The sequence below is a fragment of the Ipomoea nil genome, unplaced genomic scaffold, assembly GCF_001879475.1.
Source record: "Ipomoea nil cultivar Tokyo-kokei standard unplaced genomic scaffold, Asagao_1.1 scaffold2279, whole genome shotgun sequence".
Classification (NCBI taxonomy): Eukaryota; Viridiplantae; Streptophyta; class Magnoliopsida; order Solanales; family Convolvulaceae; genus Ipomoea; species Ipomoea nil.
In genome coordinates this window covers 1,095,002-1,117,009 of record NW_017618707.1, presented here as the reverse complement: position 1 = coordinate 1,117,009, position 22,008 = coordinate 1,095,002, and the positions used below count along the sequence as shown (strand labels likewise).

The window sequence follows — 22,008 nt, the reverse complement described above, 5'->3', positions numbered from 1 at the left end:
TCTCTATTTTCTATTTTCTATCACTGCAACCCAAAATCCTAATTTGATATATCAGAATAATACCAAAAGCAACCATACATTAAATGTGTTTAGAAAGTTAAAAAATATTAAAAATTAGGGTTCTTAAACCAAACTGAATACTGAATCAAATTAATACCGAATCGAAATCAAATTATTTCAAACCAAACTAAAACTAAAATTAAACTGAATCAAATCTCGAAACTCAAATCTCTACTTTGAACGTCTACCTATAACTATGGAATTTTACTTTGCTCAACTTGTTTATTAAAAGTGACACATACAACTGATGTGGTTGGAATATAATGCGATGAACCGACAATAAGTCACAAATATCGATATGACAAGCGAGAACTTAACAATGCGATGGAATTCCAAGATGAAACATATATGATTATAGTCTCCACTACGTAACAGGATTCTTGCCTATGTTTCCGGCCCAAACGTATCACATTGTCGTTTAACAATAGCATGTGATTCAATTGATTAACGATCACTGCACGACCTGGAATTCATTAATAATGCTCATTAACTCCTTCTCTCTCTTTTTTCTTGAGAAAAACTTATAGTAAGTGTGACTGCATGGAGGTAAACTAGCTTAGATTATATATAGTTGATCGACTTAAATCAAATTAAGAAGGCTAATAGACCACTCTTGTTGAGAATCAAATTTATAACATTGTGGTTGTGAAGTCAACAGTTTGATCAACGTTTGCTCCTTTAATTAAATTTCTGTTGTTAGATACGATTAAATTAATTAATGAAATTATGACTTTTAATTAAACATCCTTTGTTAGATACGATTAAATTAATTAATGAAATTATGACTTTCCTATTCCATCTACAATTTCCGTGACTAATGAATACAAATCGAAATGTTTTTTTTTTTTTTTTTTTTTTTTTTTTTTAATGTCAAGTGAGGAACTCTTGCGAATAAAGATGGAAGGCACCTCCGATCTCTTATAATTTTGTTTTAAAATGAAAAACAATTAAAAGGATAATATTTTCGTGATACATTGATCAAGTCATCAAACTCGATCACTAGGGTCTAGGATACTCAAAAAAAAAAAAAAAAAAAATAGTGCAAAAGCTTAAAAGTGTTTATATATTAGTGGTTGAAACAGACAGATAGGAAGGAGCATTAAGACAAAAATATCCCTATACTATTTTTATCCTCCAACACCCCCGTAAGCTGAGCGTGTAGATCCTACATGCCCAGCTTAGACTTCTACTGCAGCTCTACACTCATTCTGTTGCTCAATTTTACAGAACTGATGTCTACCCTGCAAGTCAAGTAAACATTCTCATTGAGTTCACCAAGGATGGTGGACCTTTCTGAACCATCTTTCATAACTCTTTTGAGGATCGGAACCGGCAATATCTGCTGAGCAGTAGAGACAAGAGTTTCCAGGAAAATAATGACCTCAATTTGCTTAGGCATCTGTGGATGACTCATGTCTTTGTCAACAACAATGCCATAAATCAGCTCTGTGTCCTCTAGCTTTCCACCAACTTTTCCCTCTACTTTGATTAAGTCCAGGTTAACATCCTTCCTCTCTAAATCTGCAACAGCGAGAACTGCTTTGACAGAAATCTCAGCTAAGTTACGCTTGCATCTATTCACAATCTTAGATGACAAGGTAGTCATGCAAGTTTGAACCAAAGGCTCAATGTCATTCACACCAAATTCAAATTTATGTGCAATGCGCTCCAGATGTCCAACTGCAATCCTGGATGCCATTTCATATCCCTCAGCAATTCGAATTGGATGAATACCACGTTCTAACAACTTTTCAGCTTGTTCAACAAGTGCTCCAGCCAGGACAACAACTCCAGTTGTTCCATCACCAATCTCATAATCCTGACTTCGGGACAATTCTACCATAAGCTTTGCAATTTGATTGTCAACATCCATCTGCTCCAAGATGGTTGCACCATCATTTGTGATGGTGACGTCGCCATCAGGGCTCTGAAGCATCTTGTCCATGCCTTTGGGGGCGAGAGAGGTGCGGAGCGAACATGCGGCCACCGCGGCACATATTCCCGAAAGCACCTTGCCCTGCTCGGTGCGTACCACCTCCCGGCACACGAGGGATACGAGAAACAGCGCGACTGCCTTTCCCGCAGAAATGTTAGACTTCTGAGCATCGAGGCCTCTGAGCCTCATCTTTTGCTCCTGCTCCTTGATTATTATGAACGACTTTCCGAACTCATCGAAAGCCAAGGCCATTGCTACTCGATCTCGATCGGATTCACAACTTCTCTTCAAGTTTTGCCATAAAAGCTTCTGAACCAGTTCCTCTTCTCTTTGCCTTGCTGCGGAGGCTTGTCCGATGGCTATCTGGACTAAATTCCGACTAACACCTTGGATCTCAACAAGCCAATCCCCAATCAACGGGATCCGCTTCTCCAGCATTCTGCGGAGCGTAGATGACGGTGTTTGATCCAGAAACTCTCGCTCAATTGAGTCCACGTGCTTCAAAACCATGGCTCTCTGAACGTATTTCAGATGGAGATATACAACCGCTGCGGCTGATTGCTCCAAACTCGGAATCCTCTGCGGATTGATCGGAATCGACGAAGCTCCTCCCTTCCGCTGCGGAACGGCTACGGAATTTTGCTTCTCCGAACTCAGATTCCTCTGTGGAATCGTTGCTATTGCTGATCGGATTGGAGATCCAGCCACGGCATTGTTGTTACTCTGCGTAACAACGATCCTTTGCGGATTGCTAGGCGATGCGCGAATACGGTTGATCGAGTTCCTCTGCGGAACTAACTCTGGAACAACACCAGTAAGGAATCGCATGAATAGAGATTGTGCGGCTGGAGATTGTGCGATCGGAGTGGTAGCCAGCGTCTCCTGCTTCACGCCGGCGACGGTAGAGACGGCGGCGGCGGTGGTATAGGAACGCGGCTCTGATACCATGTTGGAATAGGGACTACATGATGAAGCTATGAAGAGGAAGAGGAAGCAGATTGAAGAAGAAGAAGAAGATTGTTATTATGATGAAGTCTACAATTACAGAGAAGACAATAAGAGTTTATATAAGAAGCCGGTTGAAACAGACAGATAGGAAGGAGCATTAAGACAAAAATATCCCTATGCTATTTTTATCCTCCAACATGGTATCAGAGCTTCACCGGAGCTACGCCGCAGCAGTTGTGATGGAGCCGGCCGGTGATAGAAACCACAACCAGACAGAACAGGCAGGAGCTTCTGCAAGCCAAATTCCATCGAACCAGCACAATGATGAATTTGAAGATCCCCTCTACTTACACGCTACTGAGAACCCTAATCTCAGTCTTGTGTCACCTCCCCTAACCGAGATCAATTACAACTCCTGGAGTAGATCGATGCGCATCGCACTGGAGGTGAAGAACAAATTCGGTTTTGTCAGTGGAACCGTTCCAGTTCCAGAAGCCAATGATCCGAGATTGACGACTTGGAGAAGATGCAACCGCATTGTATGTTCTTGGATTTTGAGGTCTGTTAATCCAAGCATAGCAGAGAGCGTTATGTACTATGACAAGGCCATAGACATCTGGAATGCCCTACAGAAGAGGTATTCTCAATCTGATCCTCATAGAATTTCTGAAATTCAGACTGAAATCTTTAGGAATGTGCAAGGACAAATGACTGTGAATGAATATTTCACAAAAAGTAATGCCCTATGGCAACAGATGAGTGCATTGAGGCCTCTACTCCTATGCGAGTGTGTGCCAAGATGTTCATGCACTCTATTGAATAGAATGCAGAAACAGAGGGAAGAGGACCAAGTGATCCGATTCTTGGAAGGGTTAAATGATGAATATGAAGCAATTAAATCTGGGGTGCTTGTTATGGACCCTATTCCAGAAATGGAGAAAGTGTTGAATATGACTTTGAAGGTTGAAAGAAAGCTTAAAGGTTCAAACACCCAAAGATGCAGTGATTATGCTCAATCCAATGCTGTTCATGAAAGTCAAATCCAAATTGGGGAAGAACAGTCTATGGTAGCAGCTGCAACCTACAACAATAACAGAAAGAAATTTTCAAATAATGGGGGTAAGAATGTGCCCAAGTGCACTTATTGTAACATGCTTGGTCATACTGTTGATAAATGTTACAAGAAACATGGATTTCCACCTGGGTGGGTAGCAGGATACAAATCCAAGAATAAACAATCACAAGAAATGCAACAACCCTCAAGTTCAGCAGTTAGTCAGTTGAATGACACAGGCCTTTCAGTTGATCAATTCCAGAAACTGGTATCTCTCCTTCAGAATCAAAATCATGGTGGTCAAGTGTTGAGTAATGCAGCTGTGACAGTGAACACTTCTGGAATCAAATCTGATTTCAAGAATTCTCTGGAGGGACAAAATGAAGGTAATTCTGTACCTAGAATTCATGTTAATGCTGTCCTTAATACACATTTAATATGGATATTGGACTCAGGAGCCACAGACCACATTGTGTGCTCATTACAATTTCTTGATAAATATCACAAGATTGAGGGATTATCTGTGAAGTTGCCTAATGGTGATATGGTCAGTGTTACTCACTTAGGAGAAATCAAGCTTGATGAAAACATTTTGCTGACAAATGTGCTGTATATCCCCTCTTTTGCCTTTAACATCATATCTGCTAGTAAATTAACTAAGCAATCTGGATGCAAGATTGTGATAGATGCTGGTTCTTGTACTGTCCAGGGTCCACTTGGAACCAAGGTTGGTTTTGCTAGAGAAAAGGATGGCCTATATCTGATCAACAGTCCCCCTATTAAGAAGAATGTTCAACAAGTTGTTATAGATAACCCTCAATGTAATAGTGTAGCAATGGGATTGTGGCATAATAGATTGGGACACTATCCTATTAATAAGATTTCCCTCTTGAATGGAATAAAAGTTACTCCCTTACAACAGCAATGTGAATTTGTATGTGATGCTTGCAATTTTGCTAAACATAAGAAGTCTATTTTTCCAGTCAGCAATTCTAAAACTGAAAACTGCTTTGATCTCATACACATGGATGTGTGGGGACCCTTCTCTGTGGCTTCTCTCAAAGGTGAACACTATTTTTTAACCATAGTTGAAGATTGTAGCAGATTTACTTGGTTACATATGATGAAAAGTAAATCTGAAGTCAAAAGCATATTTCAAAATTTCTGCAATTATGTGTTCACTCAGTTCTCTGCTAAGATTAAGGTGATAAGAACAGATAATGGGACAGAATTCTTGATGAATGATTTCTATGCTGAGAGAGGCATAGTCCATCAGAAAACATGTGTGTATACCCCCCAGCAAAATGGAGTTGTAGAAAGGAAGCATCAACACATTTTAAATGTTGCTAGATCCTTGAGGTTTCAATCTGGATTACCATTAGAATTTTGGGGACACTGTGTGTTACATGCCTCTTATATCATCAACAGGTTACCTACTCATGTTCTTGGTGGAAACACTCCTCTTAAACTGTTAACAGGAAAAGATACTGGCTATGAACATTTTAAAAGCTTTGGATGCCTTTGCTTTGGGGCCACTATTTCCCAGGGGAGAAACAAAATGCAACCAAGAGCAAGGAAGTGTGTTTTTCTGGGGTATCCAGCAAATGTGAAAGGTTATATACTCTATGATCTTATTGACAAAGTAACTTTCATTTCCAGAGATGTCAGGTTTTATGAGCTCACATATCCATTCAGAAAAACAGAAGATCAAAGCTCAGATGAATGTGATGTTGATAGTCCCTCACTTCCTCTAATTCCCATTTCAACTGAAATTCCACTCCCAGAGGCTTCATCTGATTCAGGAGTTCTAGAACTTGATGAAAGGACTCCCACTTATAGAGCCATCTCAGAACTTGGTAATGGAAACAGTCCCAGAGATATAAGCCATCACAGCAGCAGTTCTAATGACAGTACTGCCAATGTTGATATGAGCACTGAGAGGTCTAGTGCAACAAATGATCACAGTACACAGCCTAGAAGATCAACTAGATTAAGGGTGGCTCCTCATAAGCTAAATGATTACTACTGCCACTCTATGTCTACTATAGGATCTTCTCCTCATCCTATACAGAAATTCTGTGTATCCTCTATAACCACACCTATGGAACCACATTCATACCAAGAGGCTGTAAAACATGATGAGTGGAGAAGGGCCATGGAGACTGAGATTGATGCATTAGTTCAGACCAACACATGGATTTTGACGGACTTACCCACAGGAAAACTTCCCATTGGATGTAGGTGGGTATACAAAATCAAACATAAGTCTGATGGTACCATAGAAAGATTTAAAGCAAGGTTGGTGGCTAAGGGATACACTCAACAAATGGGAGTGGACTACACAGAGACATTCTCTCCTGTTGCAAGGATGACCACTATCAAAACCTTCTTGGCAGTGGCAATTGCAAATAATTGGGATATTCAGCAACTTGACATAAATAATGCCTTTCTACATGGTGACCTAGATGAAGAAGTATACATGGTCTTACCTCCAGGTTTCAAGAGTGACAAGCCCAACCAAGTCTGCAAATTGCTTAGATCTCTATATGGGTTGAAACAAGCTAGCAGACAATGGAATGCCAAGCTAACAAAGTCATTATTAGCTTATGGCTTCCAGCAATCATCATCAGATCCTTCTTTGTTCACTACGTCATCAAATAACTCTTTCCTTGCCTTACTTGTGTATGTAGATGACATACTTGTTGCAGGAACAAACTCTTATCAGATCAAACAGCTGAAGCATATGCTAGATTCAGCTTTTAGAATCAAGGATCTTGGGCAGCTTAACTATTTCCTAGGCCTGGAAGCAGTCAGAACAAGTACAGGATTGAACCTTTGTCAAAAGAAGTATGCATTGGAAATCCTAGATGAAAATGGATTTTTAAATGCCAAGCCTGCCAAGACACCTTGCACTCCAGGAACTAGGCTTAACAACACTGAAGGCATACTTCTTGACAATCCTGAAATGTTCAGAAGATTGGTTGGCAAACTACTCTATTTAACCAACACTAGGCCTGACATCTCATATTCTGTGCAGCAATTAAGTCAATTTGTTGATAAACCAAGAAGCACACATTTGGTTGCAGCTCATAGGGTACTAAGATACATCAAGGCCTCACCTGGAAAAGGACTTTTCTATGCTTCCAACTCTGAACTTAAGCTACAAGCCTTTTCAGATTCAGACTGGGCTACATGCACAGAAACCAGAAAGTCTATAACAGGTTTTTGCATCTATCTTGGGAAGTCTCTCATCTCTTGGAAGACCAAGAAACAAGCTACCATCAGTAGATCATCATCTGAAGCTGAATACAGAGCTTTAGCTTCTACAGTGTGTGAAATCCAGTGGCTTTTATATCTTCTGGCAGATCTACAAGCAAACAGCTGCACAGCCAGCCCCATTTCCTTGTTTTGTGATAACAAGTCTGCTATAGCCATAAGTGAGAACCATGTTTTTCATGAACGCACCAAACACATAGAGATTGACTGTCATGTGGTCAGACAAAAGGTGCAAGAAGGAATAATCAGGCTGATGAGCATTCCATCCCACAAACAGATAGCAGATGGATTCACCAAGGCATTGCCTATTCCCTTGTTTGATTCTTTTCATACTAAGCTGGGACTTCAAGACCTTCATTCTCCAGCTTAAGGGGGGGTGATGAAGATAATGCAGCTAGATGATGAAGCCATGAAGCCATCAGTAGATCATAGCAGATAACAGCAAGCTCAGCTCTATTCCTTTTATAAGCCAAGGGCTCTTTTGTCTTTTCCTAGAGTTAGTTTTGTTAGTTGAGTTAGTTTTGTTAGTTATAACTACTATAGGGCTTAAGTAGCCGAATAATGCTTCTTCCTTCTAAAAACTTTCACTCTGTACAATTCCCAGCTCTTATGAGCTCTCTTTGATTGTAATGAATACACACCTTTTTTCCTGAATCCAAGTTCTCCAACAGTTAAATAAAAATTAGTTATATTTAATTTATACCAATACTGTTTATTAAAAAAAATAATGAAAATACATGTAAAATATTTTATGTTAACTTTTAGCTAGGATGTAAATACTTTTAGTGAGGGTAATGTGGAATTAGGTTTGGCTAATAAAATGTTAATTTGTCTCTCTGGGTCTTAGCAAAGTATAAGCATAGAAGGAAGGGGTTGAATATACCTTTAATACTTTTTAACTTAAAGAATATTATTAAAGTTCATGCAAGGGAGGCTTGAACTTGTTAAGTTTTGTTTTGTAGCTTACTTTAATGCTTGTATGATCATGCATGTGCGGTTTGAATCGATTAAGGATAGAGGAAATGAGAAAGAGATTTTTATAGTTATTTGGAAAATTCTCTATTCCATTCTTCTTATTAAATCCCTAATGAAGATTCGTTATGTTATGGATACAAGTGTATTGAATTACAGTCCTTCACACAATTTGAACGCGAAACTGTTGTGCTAGCTACTTGCTATTTCCTTGGATAATCCTATCCTTCAAACTAGCTTGACCACCAGTAGCAGGATCTTCCACAAAGTTGCCTTGGGTGGTTCTAACATTTGTTCCACAAAGAAGTGTTTGTTTTTAAAAAGATAGTTGTCAGTCTTTCGGGATAACATTTGTCAGTATGCATGAATGATCTCTAACAATGTTGAACTCCTATTGACACCTTTTTTTGACTTGTTAGTCTGCTTATTTTAATGCAGCCAATACAAGTCAAGAAACCAGTAACGTCTAAAGTTCAAAGTATCACATCCTTAACTAATCTCTTAATTTATTCAAGAGAAATATGTCATAATCTCTTATGCCACAACATTGAAGAATTAACACTTATATCATTTAGTGTCAGCTTGAACATGTAAGGAATTGTATATTGCATTATTTTGTAAATTAAGATGACACAAACCGTTAGACAGTGTACCATTTAACACAAGTAGAATTATAAAACAATTGAAAATACTTGTCTGAAAATTTAAATTAGAATCCGAACAGTATAAGTCTTGAATCTGAAACCAAATTTTACGAAAAACTAGGTACATAAACTGTCTTTTCCAACTTCAACACAAAATGACTTTCTAAAACTAAAGTGCAAGTCTCTACAGCTTCAATTGTTCCGAAATAAGATGATCCGCTCACTTGTTATTGGTTGTCTCGTTTCTTGCATATCACGCAAAGAATTTGCAATGTAGATATTTGAACAAGAATCAATCCACCAAGTGTTAGTATTAACATCTAACATATTAAATTCAAAACGAACAAAGGAGGAGATCAGACATCCGGCCACCTTTTAAACTTAGCATAGTCTTTCTTCATGTGCCCTTTCTTTTTACCGAAGAAGCATTTTTTAGCCTTCTTGATGTCAGCTTGACAGCTTGTGGGGTTAGTTTCCCTTTCCCCTTAGTTGCACGGGATCCCTTTCCAAATTTGCAATTAAGCCTTGTTGTAGGTAGCATAGCACGCACACTCCCTTCAGTCCCTTGCTCCATATAATAATAAGTCGTTATTACTTTTGCACTAAACACTCTCTCAACAAGCCTTGTTGTTGCTAGCATAACACACTCCCTTGTGTGTGTTATAGGAAACCTTAAAAGAGTTATATTATTGAGAGAGAGTGTTTAGCGCAAAGTGCACGACAAATGAATTTGGAAGTGTTATCCCCAACTTAAGAAGTCAAGTCGAAATGTCCCTTAACTGCATGATATGTTGGCGCACACCTTTGCCGGTGAAAATTGCATAATCAAAGTGTTTGTCAAAGCTTTGTTTGAACTGGCGAATTAATCATTAATGACTTTAATGTAGTCTTGGACTTTGACAATGTGATCAATCGTACCATGAATGTCACTAGGAAGCCAAGACTTAATGAACAATAATATGCCAAGGTGATCATTATTAGATTTCTCCACACTCATTATCACAATCTACAACTAAGAGATTAAAAACAACCATAAGAGATTAAAATTCAAAACAAACCACACTCATTATCACAATCTACAACTAATGAGAGCTCGAAGGAGAATGCATGGTTCCTAGTAAACAAAATGCTAAACTGTCTTATGCCATTCAACGGGATAGTCTAAGCAAGTTATGCAATAGCAATGAGGTTTTATATCTCATCATGCAAACCTGTGACTCTAGGTAGAAGATTGGATTTTCCAACGAAACTGTTGATTTGGATGGAAAGTATTGATATGATCAACGTGACTACTGAATTTGTCATCCAATTTTATTTCCTTTGCTTTGAAAAACTGTACTAGCCGTTATTGGACCATTGAACTCTATATAAGCATGATTTTCACCAGAAGTCCAGAACCTGTATATATATATATAATAATGCCATTCTCAAACCTTTCAAGCTTCATTTTTAACACTTTTTAAAAAGAAACAATGATCTTCATCTTTACTCATCTAACAAAGATTTTCTTTTTCAATACTTGAAGTTATGTTTTTTGTATCCTTCAAAAGCTTCTTGTATTTACACTTATAAGTTTAGATTAAGATTCTTAATTGAGTTCCAAATGTAATATTCATATTCTCAATCTTATAGATTTCAAAATGTATACACAATTTGTCTTTTTAGAGACATTGAGATAGTGTAGGTAAAATATTACCATCTTTTAAATTGTGTAAACATTTGAGTGAGAAAGAGGTGAGTTTTATCAATACCAAGTGTGACTATGGTTTAAAGGGACAACTTTGACAAAAAAAAAAAAAAAAAAAAAGGCCGAATTTGTTATACTCTATGCTATGAGTGGGTAAAGGTCATATAAAGTGTATGGGAAGATGATGCACAAGAGGAAACAATTTGTCTTGTTCGACTCGATACTACAAAGGGTTGAGAACTTGATATTAGTGAAAATGATATCATCAAGGTGAAGAGTGCAAACTGGCTTATGATGGGTGTTTGTCGAGGACAATTATATTGTAATATCTATCAAGGTTTTAAAGTAGTCTGAATGGTGGAGTTACAAACCCTAAAGGATCGAATGTGCCCTTAAATAAGAGGTTCAACATGCATCTAGAATTTTAGATCAAAAGTTTCAATGACAGTATAGTACAGACAATTGGGGTGTTTGGTAAATAGCTATTGGCTGAGCTCTTAGCTGATTGGGTTAATGAATTTCATTAGTTGGTAGTATTAACCGATTGTAGAAAGATGTTTAGTAAATTAGTTGTCAGCTGATAGGTGATTATATGCAAAATGAATTTCTCAAAAAACTAATTGAAAAAGTTGGTTTGAACAACTTTTTGAATTTTAGCATTTTGAATCAATAAACTGTTATAAAAAGCTAATTAATCAAACACTGATTATTTAACTAAGTCAAACAACTAATAATTGACAAACAAGTCAAAATTAGTTGATAGGCTAACTATTTTACAATGATTATATGGTAAGATACAAACTTATACATAAAACACATATGCAGAGATAGAATTTGAATTACCAAAACTTGGCGGCAGACGTTATTGATAACCTAGAGCTTCGCTTCATTTGCAGACGGCAGACCTTACTCACCTTAGGGTGTTCATCGTTCTCAGACGGCAGATCTCTGCCCACAAACCTGATACTCATGGAGCTGCAAAACACCATAATTCAAAACCCTAATTTCATCAACCAAATATATAAATTTTACTCAATTTCTGCTAAATCGGAGTACGTACTGTGTAAACTACCAACCATGATGTCTTTCTCTCTGTCGATCGCCAGAGTGTGCTGTGTAAGGTTGTGGAGAGACGTCTAGAAGAGGGTAAGGGTTTATGTATGGGGAGGCAGGTAAAACCCTAGTTAAATTGGGCGGATTAAATTTATCGACCCGACCCGAAAAGAGCCGCCCCGAGAGCGAGGATAAGTTCCAAATTTGAATCGATACATTGAATCGGTTCAGTTCCCACTAAAACCACTTTCGTAATGAAATGATAATTCCCTCCAATAAAATGGTTTCTAATTCGCCGAGTTAACTCACCGTGCCGTACCGACAAGCCGCTTTGGAGTGATCATCAATCCAGAAAAATAAAGCCCTAAAAGCCACAACAGTTTCTCCAAAATCCAAGTCCGGCACCGAGTTTAAACCCAACGGTACGTAACCCACTTCTCAAGTTCTTTCGAAACCTTGTTCGAGTTAAAATTTTGCCCCGTTTTGATCTCTGTATAGAGTTGAATTATCGAAAACTTACTGGAAAATCACTTCAATTTGTACGTTTCATGTTTTATCGTTACTGAAATAAACCCTTTTTGAGCCCAGGTTGATAAATTCCGTGAAATTAAACTTGGGTTTGGACTTTTCTGCCGAAGACTTGGGTGCTTAGTAGTGGTGTACATTGGAAACGGTTAAGAGAAGCGAAGATTTATTTGGTTCTTTTGGGTTTCATTTGGTTATAACGTTTTTGAAGAAGATATAGATTTTGAATTTTGTTAAGTCTGAATAGAATTTGGAAGTAGCTTTTTCGGGTCCTGAATTTGAATTAACAAGTGTGAAGAATGGAGACCCCGGTTTCAGTTTCAGATGGAAAGGTTTCAAGGAGGTCAATGAGAAGGAACGTGAATACAAAGAATTACAGTGAGAATTTGATGGATGAACTGATAGAGGGGCATTTGGGTAGTTCCAAGAAGAAGAGGATTAGAACAAGGGAGCAATTGGAGAGAGAGACTGAAAAAGAGGCCATGATAGCACTTTCTTTGGGCTTCCCCATTGATGCTTTGCTTGAGGAGGAAATTAAAGCTGGGGTTGTAACAGAATTGGATGGCAAAGAGCAAAATGATTATATTGTTGTGAGGAACCACATACTTACTAGGTGGAGGCATAATGTTCGGACATGGATTTCCAAAGGGCAGATAAGGGAAACTGTGAGCAATGAGTATGAGCATATAATGTCTGCTGCATATGACTTCCTTTTGTACCATGGATATATAAACTTTGGGGTTTCTCCTTCTATAGTGTCTCAGATTCCTGAGGAGGCCACGGAAGGGTCTGTCATTATTGTTGGTGCTGGACTTGCTGGATTAGCAGCAGCAAGGCAGCTGATGTCATTTGGTTTCAAGGTGGTGGTCCTTGAAGGTCGGAGCCGACCTGGGGGCAGAGTTTATACACAGAAAATGGGGCAAAATGGTAACTATGCTGCAGTTGATCTTGGTGGCAGTGTAATAACTGGTATAGATGCCAATCCTCTGGGGGTTTTGGCAAGACAACTTTCCATTCCTCTTCACAAAGTTAGAGATAGGTGCCCTTTGTACCAGCCTGATGGAGCACCTGTCGACGAGACTGTTGATTCTAAAGTTGAACTTATTTTTAACAAGCTGCTTGACAAAGTCACAGAGTTGAGAAAAATAATGGGAGGATTTGCTAATGATATTTCTCTAGGTTCAGTCCTGGAAACACTTAGACAACTATATGCTGTGGCTAGAACTGCAGAGGAGAGACAACTTCTTGACTGGCATTTTGCAAACTTGGAATATGCAAATGCTGGATGCCTTTCAAACCTTTCAGCTTCTCACTGGGATCAAGATGATCCTTATGAAATGGGTGGAGACCATTGCTTGCTTGCTGGTGGAAATTGGAGACTAATCAAAGCATTATGCAAAGGAGTTCCAATTTTTTATGGTAAAACTGTTCAGACAATAAGGTACGGAAATGGAGTTGAAGTCATAGCTGCTGGTGGTCAAGTTTTTCAAGCAGACATGATACTTTGTACTGTTCCTCTTGGGGTTTTAAAGAGAAAATCAATAAGATTTGAACCAGAGCTACCTGATAAGAAGCTTGCAGCAATAGAAAGACTGGGATTTGGATTGTTGAACAAGGTTGCAATGGTATTCCCTTTTGTTTTTTGGGGAGAAGATCTGGATACATTTGGCCGTCTCAACCAGTATAGCCATAGGCGTGGAGAATTCTTTTTATTTTACAGCTACCATACTGTTTCTGGAGGTCCAGTACTTGTTGCTCTTGTTGCTGGTGATGCTGCACAATTTTTTGAATCTACAGAGCCATCAACCTTGGTCCATCATGTTATGAGTATTCTTAAAGGTATTATTATAAATCTTTGATTAGCAGATTATATTGTTACACAACGATTTCTTAAGTTTGGTAAGAATCATTGGATTTCCATTTTTCTTAATTTCTTTTTGTTTGTTCAATTGGGGTAAACTATAACTTGGCCATTGTTAATAATGTATGCTTTTCAAACGTTATCTGTATTGTGAATGTGTGATGCCTTTTTGCCACTTGTAATTCCACATAATATAGGTAGGGAGGGCAAAGTGAATCATCCCCTTCCCCATACTCAGATTGTTAAAGCTTCTACAACCATTATAAGATTAAATATACAAAGGAATATTTCCTCCTTAGTAATGTTTCTATTTCTTCTTCCCCTCTGGAAAAGTCATATTAGCTAGACAATAACCAGAAAGCTATGCAAAAAGTGATGAGAAATACTCCAGATCTTTTACTTCTTATGAATGATATTGTAAGAGAAGAGATCTTTATGTATTTCTTTTTAAACATATGTATAGCGAGTCCTATATTTATACACAAAAGACACAAGTTGGGCTAGGCCCATCTCTACAACCCTAGGGTTTATTTGGTTTATTCAACACTCCCCCTCAAACAAGAGCATATAGATTATATGCACTAAGATTGTTACAAATATAGCATATTCTAGGACATCTAAGATACTTAGTAAGAATATTTGATGATCAATCAGTAGAATTGACAAAACTTGTCATAATACATCCATATATGATTTTCTCCTTGATGAAATGGTAGTAAACCTCTATACACTTGGTCCACTTATGCCACTAAAGTGAAAAGCCTCAATTTCAATCATCATAGCCTATCACCACTTTGGATTTGAAAGAGCCTCTTGGGTGATTTTAAGAAACGACACAAAGGATAAATGTGATATAAAGACAAATAAAGTGAGGAGACAGAATAGTAGCTTAGAAAAGAGTATATAAGATGAGGATTACGAGTGGAATATACCTTTGTGAAGAGCAATTGGTGCCTCAATAGGAGTAGTCTTTGATGGCGATGAAGATTATGGATTCGAGGAAAGGGAAGAAGATGGTGAGTTTACAAGAGCCTCAATAGTCTTTATAAGGGGACGGCATTTATAAACCTAGGGGGACTAATTCAAGTGAAAGGCCTCCATCTCAATTATCATAGCCTATCACCACCGCTGCACCTTGAATTTGAAAGAGCCTCTCGAGTGGTTTTAGGAATAGACATTGAGGATAAATGTGATATGAAGACATAATAAGATGAGGAGACATGATAGCAACTTAGAAAAGAGTATATACAATGAAGATTGCGGGTGGAATATATACCCTTGTGAAAGTAATCGGGTGTCTTAATAGGTAATTGATGGTGGTGAAGATTGTGGATCCGGGGCAAGGGAAGAAGATGGTGAGTCAACAAGAGCCTCAATAGTCTTTATAAGGGGATGATATTGATAAACCTAGGGAGATTTGTTTGTATATGTAAACTTGGTAGAAACTAAACCTAGGGAGATTCTTCAAAAAAATTTCCTAAAACTCTACCCACATAAATAAGTTGAAATTGTTTTTAAATAATTAAATACTTATTGTTCTTACTTCTTAGGCCATTTTAATAAGACTTGATGCTACACATTGTTGTAATTTATAATAAAAGGTAAGTCCAAACAATTAACCTTGTTCTTTCTTTTTCCCTCCATTTTCTTCCTCAAGTACATAAACATTGTACTTTATAACACAAATCATGTACTAGATATTGAATTAATTATGAAAGATATTTAAAGATAATATTAAATATGAGAGAGAGAGAGAGGAATATCTTACTCTTATGTATTATTTTATTTGACTATAGTTGTTACCAAAATCTCATATGGAGCACAAGAAGATTTTCTAATCGAACGTTTCATCTTAGAAATGATTGTAGATGAAGTATTATAGTTAATTCCCGGTTTAGTTATCGACTATAATTTGATCACATTTTGTCCCTGACTTTGATTACAGATCTAGATTTAGTCATCTATTAACAATTCTATCTAATCTCCGTAAAATCTTAGGGCTAAAAAGTAATTTGAGTGTCGAGTGTTGTGCTTGAATTTGGTTGCTAAAGCAAAATTGAGCATTGGTAGGAGTTCATTGTTGACAAGATAATAATTTACCTTTTAACCGCATCTTCATAAAATCTGAAAGTGTCATAAAAATCAAGGGCAAAATGAAGTCAAATTATCAATCGATGAGTAAATCCAAAACACCATGATTGAGGCATAAATTAGGAATGAAATCTAAAGTATTATTATGGGGATTAAACAACTTTTGAAGGGTAGCCTAGTTAGCAAAGCTTTCTTTTGCCTTTACCATAAGGTGTTTCTCTACAAGATTACAACTCAAATCCATGACCTTCAAGTGATAGGTCTATTATTCTACCGCTACTATGAGCTTCCCCTTTATTTAAACAACTTTCCAATTGTCTCATCAAAGATCAATATAATTTTGGAGTTATTACATGAAATATTTTGTTCACTTAATACTTATATGAGTTGCATTTCTTTCTAAATAAATGTTTTAAAAAAAAAGGTCTAAATGTCGGTACTTATAGAGAAGTCGTTGATGTTCAACAAACTTCAACTTAAACATTAAGGGATTTGATAATGTGTGGAAATAATTACAACATCATACAACTTGGTATCATAGTTGAATATAGTAAGGGTGTTTAGGCTACTAGTTCTCTTTTTTGGTAATACACCAAATCACCAATAAGAAATTTTTAATAATATGTCCTATTTTTTTGGATTTGAAGTGCCATTTTTATTACGGTTCATCCTATTTCCTTAAAGGTGCATTGTGGTAGACAAAGCCTTCTTTTGCCTTTTACTTTAAGTGTATCTATATCTCAAACCCTTGACCTTCAAGTGACGTGGCAACTACTCTACCATCATGCCATGGCTCCCTTTTAGTTAAACAGCGTTCCAATTAGTTCATCATTATATTGATGGAGCTAGATGGATTCATGGAGCGAGGTGACGTGGCAACTACTCTACCATCATGCCATGGCTCCCTTTTAGTTAAACAGCGTTCCAATTAGTTCATCATTATATTGATGGAGCTAGATGGATTCATGGAGCGAGAGGCTAATGTTAGTGAAATATCGATTCTCCCACACGTTAGCACTTAGCAAGCAAAAGTTTTCCTTTAGAGGGTGCTAAATTATAGCTTACCAACTATTATGTTCCTTGTTAGAAGAAGAATTGTTGTCGGCACAAGTTGCCCACACTTCTGCATGGAGGATGAAACCTTTGTTCACGCATTAAGGGATTGTCCAAATTCAAAAATGATGTGCTGTTTGCCTGGTGTGAGTCATTTGAATTTTGACTTTTTCAACAAGAGATGAAATATCCTGGATAGAGATTAATCTGAAAATATCCTATGTGGATTATGATATTCCATGGAACCTTGTTTTTGCAATTGGTTGCTTGTTTGCTTGGAAGTAGAGAAATAAATCACAGCATGCTGTGAATTTTATTTGGCCTGTTGATCCATGCCCATGTTAGAAAAACTAAGGAAATGCTGGCAGTTTTGGGTAATTGGAGGTTAAGGCTTAAATATTGTTGAGCATAATATATATAAAATAATAAATGTACAGTCTCACTATCAGTTTAAACTTTTAGTTAAGATTAAACACATCCTTTAAGTTGGTCACGTGTTGTTTGGTCCATATAAAAATATTCGGCCTGCACACATGAGGGGCCTAATAATAATAATAATAATATAATAAATATTATTATTATATTATTATCATTATTATAATAAATGTGTTGACTCGCTATTAGTTTAAACTTTTAGTTGAAACTTGAAATGGAACACATCTTTCAATTAATATGAGCAATTTGTGGGATGGAAGAAACCGACATTGACCTTTATAAGGTCAATGTTGATGGTAGTATGAGGTGTCAACTTGGTGTAGCTGTAGTGGGGGTACTTTGCAAGATGAATGAGGACCGTCGGGGATTTTACCTACAAAATAGGGATCACCTTTAGTTTGATAGTGCACACACGGGGGAGGGGGTTATCATGGTTTTATGTCTTTGTTAGGAAATTTCAGTGATTGGAGGAGGGTTGAAAGCAACTCATTAATGATTGTTAAGAAAAGATGTCGTGCAAGACTTTGCACCTTATAGAGGATTCTTTATATTCAACAAATTTTAACATAAACGTTGAGGCACTTTTTAATAATAGATGGGAATCTCAAACACATTCTAGTGTGGTGCCATAGTCCCAAAATAGTAAGCATGTCCAAGTTACTTGTTCAACTAGGGGTCTAGGGCAAAGGCCCAATTTCCTAATTTGATGTTATTTGCGTACTTTACCCCAATCATCACACTGCTCAACATTGTAGATTTTTTGAGAATATTCCCTAATTCTTTTGGAATTGAATGCCCTTATGTAGTTCTTCAGGAATACATAGTTCTTATGTAGAATAAAATTGCTTGCTTGATATGGAATGTTCAATAGCCCATTGTGTACTTTTACCTTTCTTAATTTGTATTCATCCTTTAAGGAGAGCCCTGGAATCCATTTGCGCCTCTCTTAAAGTATTTTCTTTCTAAAATACATATTTATATATCTACGCTGCTATTTTTGTAGGTATATATGGTCCAAAGGGGATCAACGTACCTGATCCCGTGCAATCCATCTGCACAAGATGGGGAAATGATCCCTTCTCTTTTGGTTCATATTCACATGTTAGAGTGCGATCATCTGGAAGTGACTATGATGCATTGGCAGAAAGTGTTGATGGGCGGTTGTTCTTTGCTGGTGAAGCAACTATTCGGCAACATCCTGCCACCATGCACGGTGCCTATCTGAGTGGCCTAAGGGAAGCTTCGCACATTCGCCAAGCTATGAAAGAGCTGCAAAACAATCCGGGGAAAACAAAGAATGCCGGGCAAAGCAAAGAAGTTTTGACCGAATTGTTCAAGAACCCTGACCTAGCGTTTGGGCAGTTCTCATGTGTATTTGACCCCTCGACAGATGATCCAAAATCTTTGGGACTCATGGAAGTAACTTTTTCAAATAGCTCTAAGGAATTTATCGAAGTAGAGAACATACATCAACAGCCATCTGAACAACCTTTGCAGCTTTTTTCAGTTTTGTCTCGTGAGCAAGCACATGAAGTGCAACTGGTGGCCGGGGGAGACGATTGTAAATTGTTGTATTTGTTCAAGAACCTTGGGTTGAAGCTACTGGGAGCTGACAGTTTAGGAGCTTTCGGCAATATTGCTACTAACATTGCCAATGCTCGAAAAGGCAAAGGTCGATACCGCAAGCCTGGAAGACCAAGAAAATCAGGCTGCACTAATTTTCATTTAGCATCAGTATAAGCATTAGAAATCCAGCCAGGTATATCAAGTTTTTGTTATTTTTATACAGGACAGTGAAAATTGGGCATGCCTTGGATCGTTATCCGCCCTTGTTTGCACCATAATCAGTCTCTGTATTGCTGTGTACCAATTGTAATTGATCCATTCTGTTACACCAAATAGCATAGATTTGTAAGGATTTTAGATGACATATTTTGTTTGGTTATAGACCACCTGCTGACACAATTGATTTCAGCTGGTGATGTAAGAATTTTGTGCATAATGGCTTCCTGTTTGGTGTAATATGTTGGTAGGTCTGTTCTGTGCTTATTTTGATTCAAGGAAACCTTTTGTACTTTACCTTTTTTTCTTTTCTTTTTTGCTTTTAGGGATGTTTTTTTTTTTTTTTTTTTTTTTTTTTTTTGTAATTACAGATTGGTCAAATTTTTTCAGTCATGATACCCAGAAATAGGGTGTAACTCATCATATACACCTCAAACTACAACCATTGTATTAGTATAGTAATATAGTATGATAACTTTGGACATTTTGATAATATGGTTCAGCAAATGAGAATTAGAGTAAAATATATAATTAATGTTAGAAATAGTATAGAGTTGTGAAGTTGTTATAAATGGCCCGTGAAGGAAGGATTTGGATCACAGTTCATGTACCAATCATAAAAGTTGCACTCAATTCAATGGAACTACTATTATCTGCAAATTATATTTTGTAGTTACGGAGTAGATGTTTTGAAATTTTTTTAGAGTTCAACACTTTGTAAATAGGTTAATAGTAAATATGTGATTTTTGGTACAACTTTTGATCTATTGAGCATTACTTTTATGAAGAGATTATACAATATCAATGTCAAATACTAAAAATACTAAAAAGGGATATATTTTGTAATTTGACAAAATTAAATAAATAAATGAATTCAATAAGGCATCTAATCTCTTATTATTTTTAATACTCAGCATTATTCTGATTTGGTCATTTGAAAGCGACTCCTTAGCTTATGTTATACAAAAATCTGTACAACAAATTTCAAATATGTAACACTTTTTATTGAAAATATAATACTTATTTTAGGTCAATACGCATTACATAAAATGTAAGTAGGAAAAAAGTAATTTTAGTACTTGGGTGCTAGACCCAAAATAGTGCGTATAATTCTCAAAATAATAGTCCAAAAAATAAATAAATAATAAATATTATAAAGCTATTAATAATAAGCTATTGTAAGGGCTAGACAACTTAGACAAGTGATGTCTAAAGGAGAGACATGAATGCCTATTTATAGTGTAAAGACTCCTCTTTAATGCTTGAGTAGTGTATGACATTGGTTTGCCTTCCATCTACACCATCCGTGTGTCTTATCTTCACCCACACTACTTTGCTGTCAGCGCCCTTCGATTGAATAAATATAGGTTGCCACGCTTTTACACACAAGGACTAAGTAACTTGGCCGGTAAGTGCTTGTATTGTTATCCCATAAGTTGCAGGTTTGAACTTGATTTATTGCATTCCCTTGATATTTTGCTCACTTACCTTCTTCCCTCCTTTAAGCCCAACAATACCGCTTCTTCACTTTCGTTGGACCAAGACCTTGCCAATAAAATAGGTCCCCCATATATGGCCCCATGAAAATATTACTTGTTTCTTGAAAAATATTAGTGAAAATATAATATTTTACGAGTTAATTCTAAGAATGATCCATTGACTTTTGACATTTACCATTATCCTTGACTTTTATTTGATCATAATCGGTTCATTCACTATTGATTTTGTTCCAAATTTGATCATTCAGTTAAATATCCTTTAATAGGCATTGAATTTAAGTATAATCATGTAAAAAATAGCTAGCAGAATCGCCTCTTCAAATTTTCATATTTAAGGATGTTGGAACAAAAGATATGATCGCCTCAAATTGAGGGTAGAGACTTATTAGTAGTCTGGTCGAAATTAGTTTATGCCCGCATCAACTTATTCTTCAATTTGTCCATTTTGGTAACACGCAAAATTTTTACATTCATACTTTTAAATTTAACGATTACTAAATTGATCTTTAACTGGAGAACCAAATTTAAAACAAAATCAATAATTAAGAGACCACTTATGGTTAAATTAAAAGTTAATGATAAAAATTGATAAATGTCAATAGTCAATAGACTATTTTTTAAATTAACTCTAATTTTTAATATATCTTGTGGACTACTGATATAAGAATATATTGAAAGTACATTTTTTTTTTTGGAAAATAAAAGTATATTTTTATTACACTAAATGTGTATTTTTAGACATTATTTGAGTACTGAATGTTCATTATTTGATATACTACAAAATATCCACAAATAGTATATCAATATACCTTCAATATATTAGAAATAAACATTTATTCATGGTCAATATTGCAATATAAATCATGGTCCATAGTATAATATTATAGTTTGCCAATTTCTTGTTGGGGCGGGGGTGTGACAACCAGGAGCGATGGGCTGTCAGTAGTAAAATTAGGAGTGTGTAACATGATTCAATTAAAAAGTACCATATTTAATTTTAAAATGTTTTATTTTTGTTCTTCCTGAACATTTTAATTAATTTAAACTCATTGTATTTTTCATACTATATCTTGAGCCAATCCCTCATCACGGGGAGCGTTATGCCATGGAACCGTGTTCACCATTCATGGTG

At 36.6% G+C, this 22,008-nt stretch overlaps 1 protein-coding gene and 1 long non-coding RNA gene across 3 annotated transcripts; one reads left to right on the top strand and one right to left on the bottom strand.

Annotated features, from left to right (window-relative positions):
• Window positions 1-9,930: 9,930 nt before the first annotated feature.
• Window positions 9,931-11,759, bottom strand: LOC109150543. Its single transcript, XR_002049174.1, has 3 exons — window positions 11,638-11,759; window positions 11,421-11,537; window positions 9,931-10,288 (listed from the first exon to the last, which is right to left on the bottom strand). It is a non-coding gene; the product is annotated as an uncharacterized LOC109150543 (long non-coding RNA).
• Window positions 11,760-11,814: 55 nt separating this feature from the next.
• LOC109150537 (lysine-specific histone demethylase 1 homolog 2) lies at window positions 11,815-19,674 on the top strand. Of its 2 annotated transcripts, none has more exons than XM_019298469.1 (3): window positions 11,815-12,052; window positions 12,446-13,994; window positions 18,599-19,674. In XM_019298469.1, the coding sequence occupies exons 2-3, from the start codon at window positions 12,455-12,457 to the stop codon at window positions 19,333-19,335; spliced, it is 2,277 nt and encodes a 758-aa protein (XP_019154014.1). In that variant the 5' UTR covers window positions 11,815-12,052; window positions 12,446-12,454; the 3' UTR covers window positions 19,336-19,674. The 2 variants fall into 2 exon arrangements, with proteins under 2 accessions (XP_019154014.1, XP_019154013.1); XM_019298468.1 differs by having other exon boundaries at window positions 12,219-13,994.
• The last annotated feature ends 2,334 nt before the right edge of the window (window positions 19,675-22,008 follow it).

Coding starts and splice junctions, on each gene's coding strand:
- LOC109150537 (XM_019298469.1), top strand. CDS start 12,455: ATGGAGACCCCGGTTTCAGTTTCAGATGGAAAGGTTTCAAGGAGGTCA. Junction 13,995..18,598: donor TGTTATGAGTATTCTTAAAG/GTATTATTATAA, acceptor CTATTTTTGTAG/GTATATATGGTCCAAAGGGG.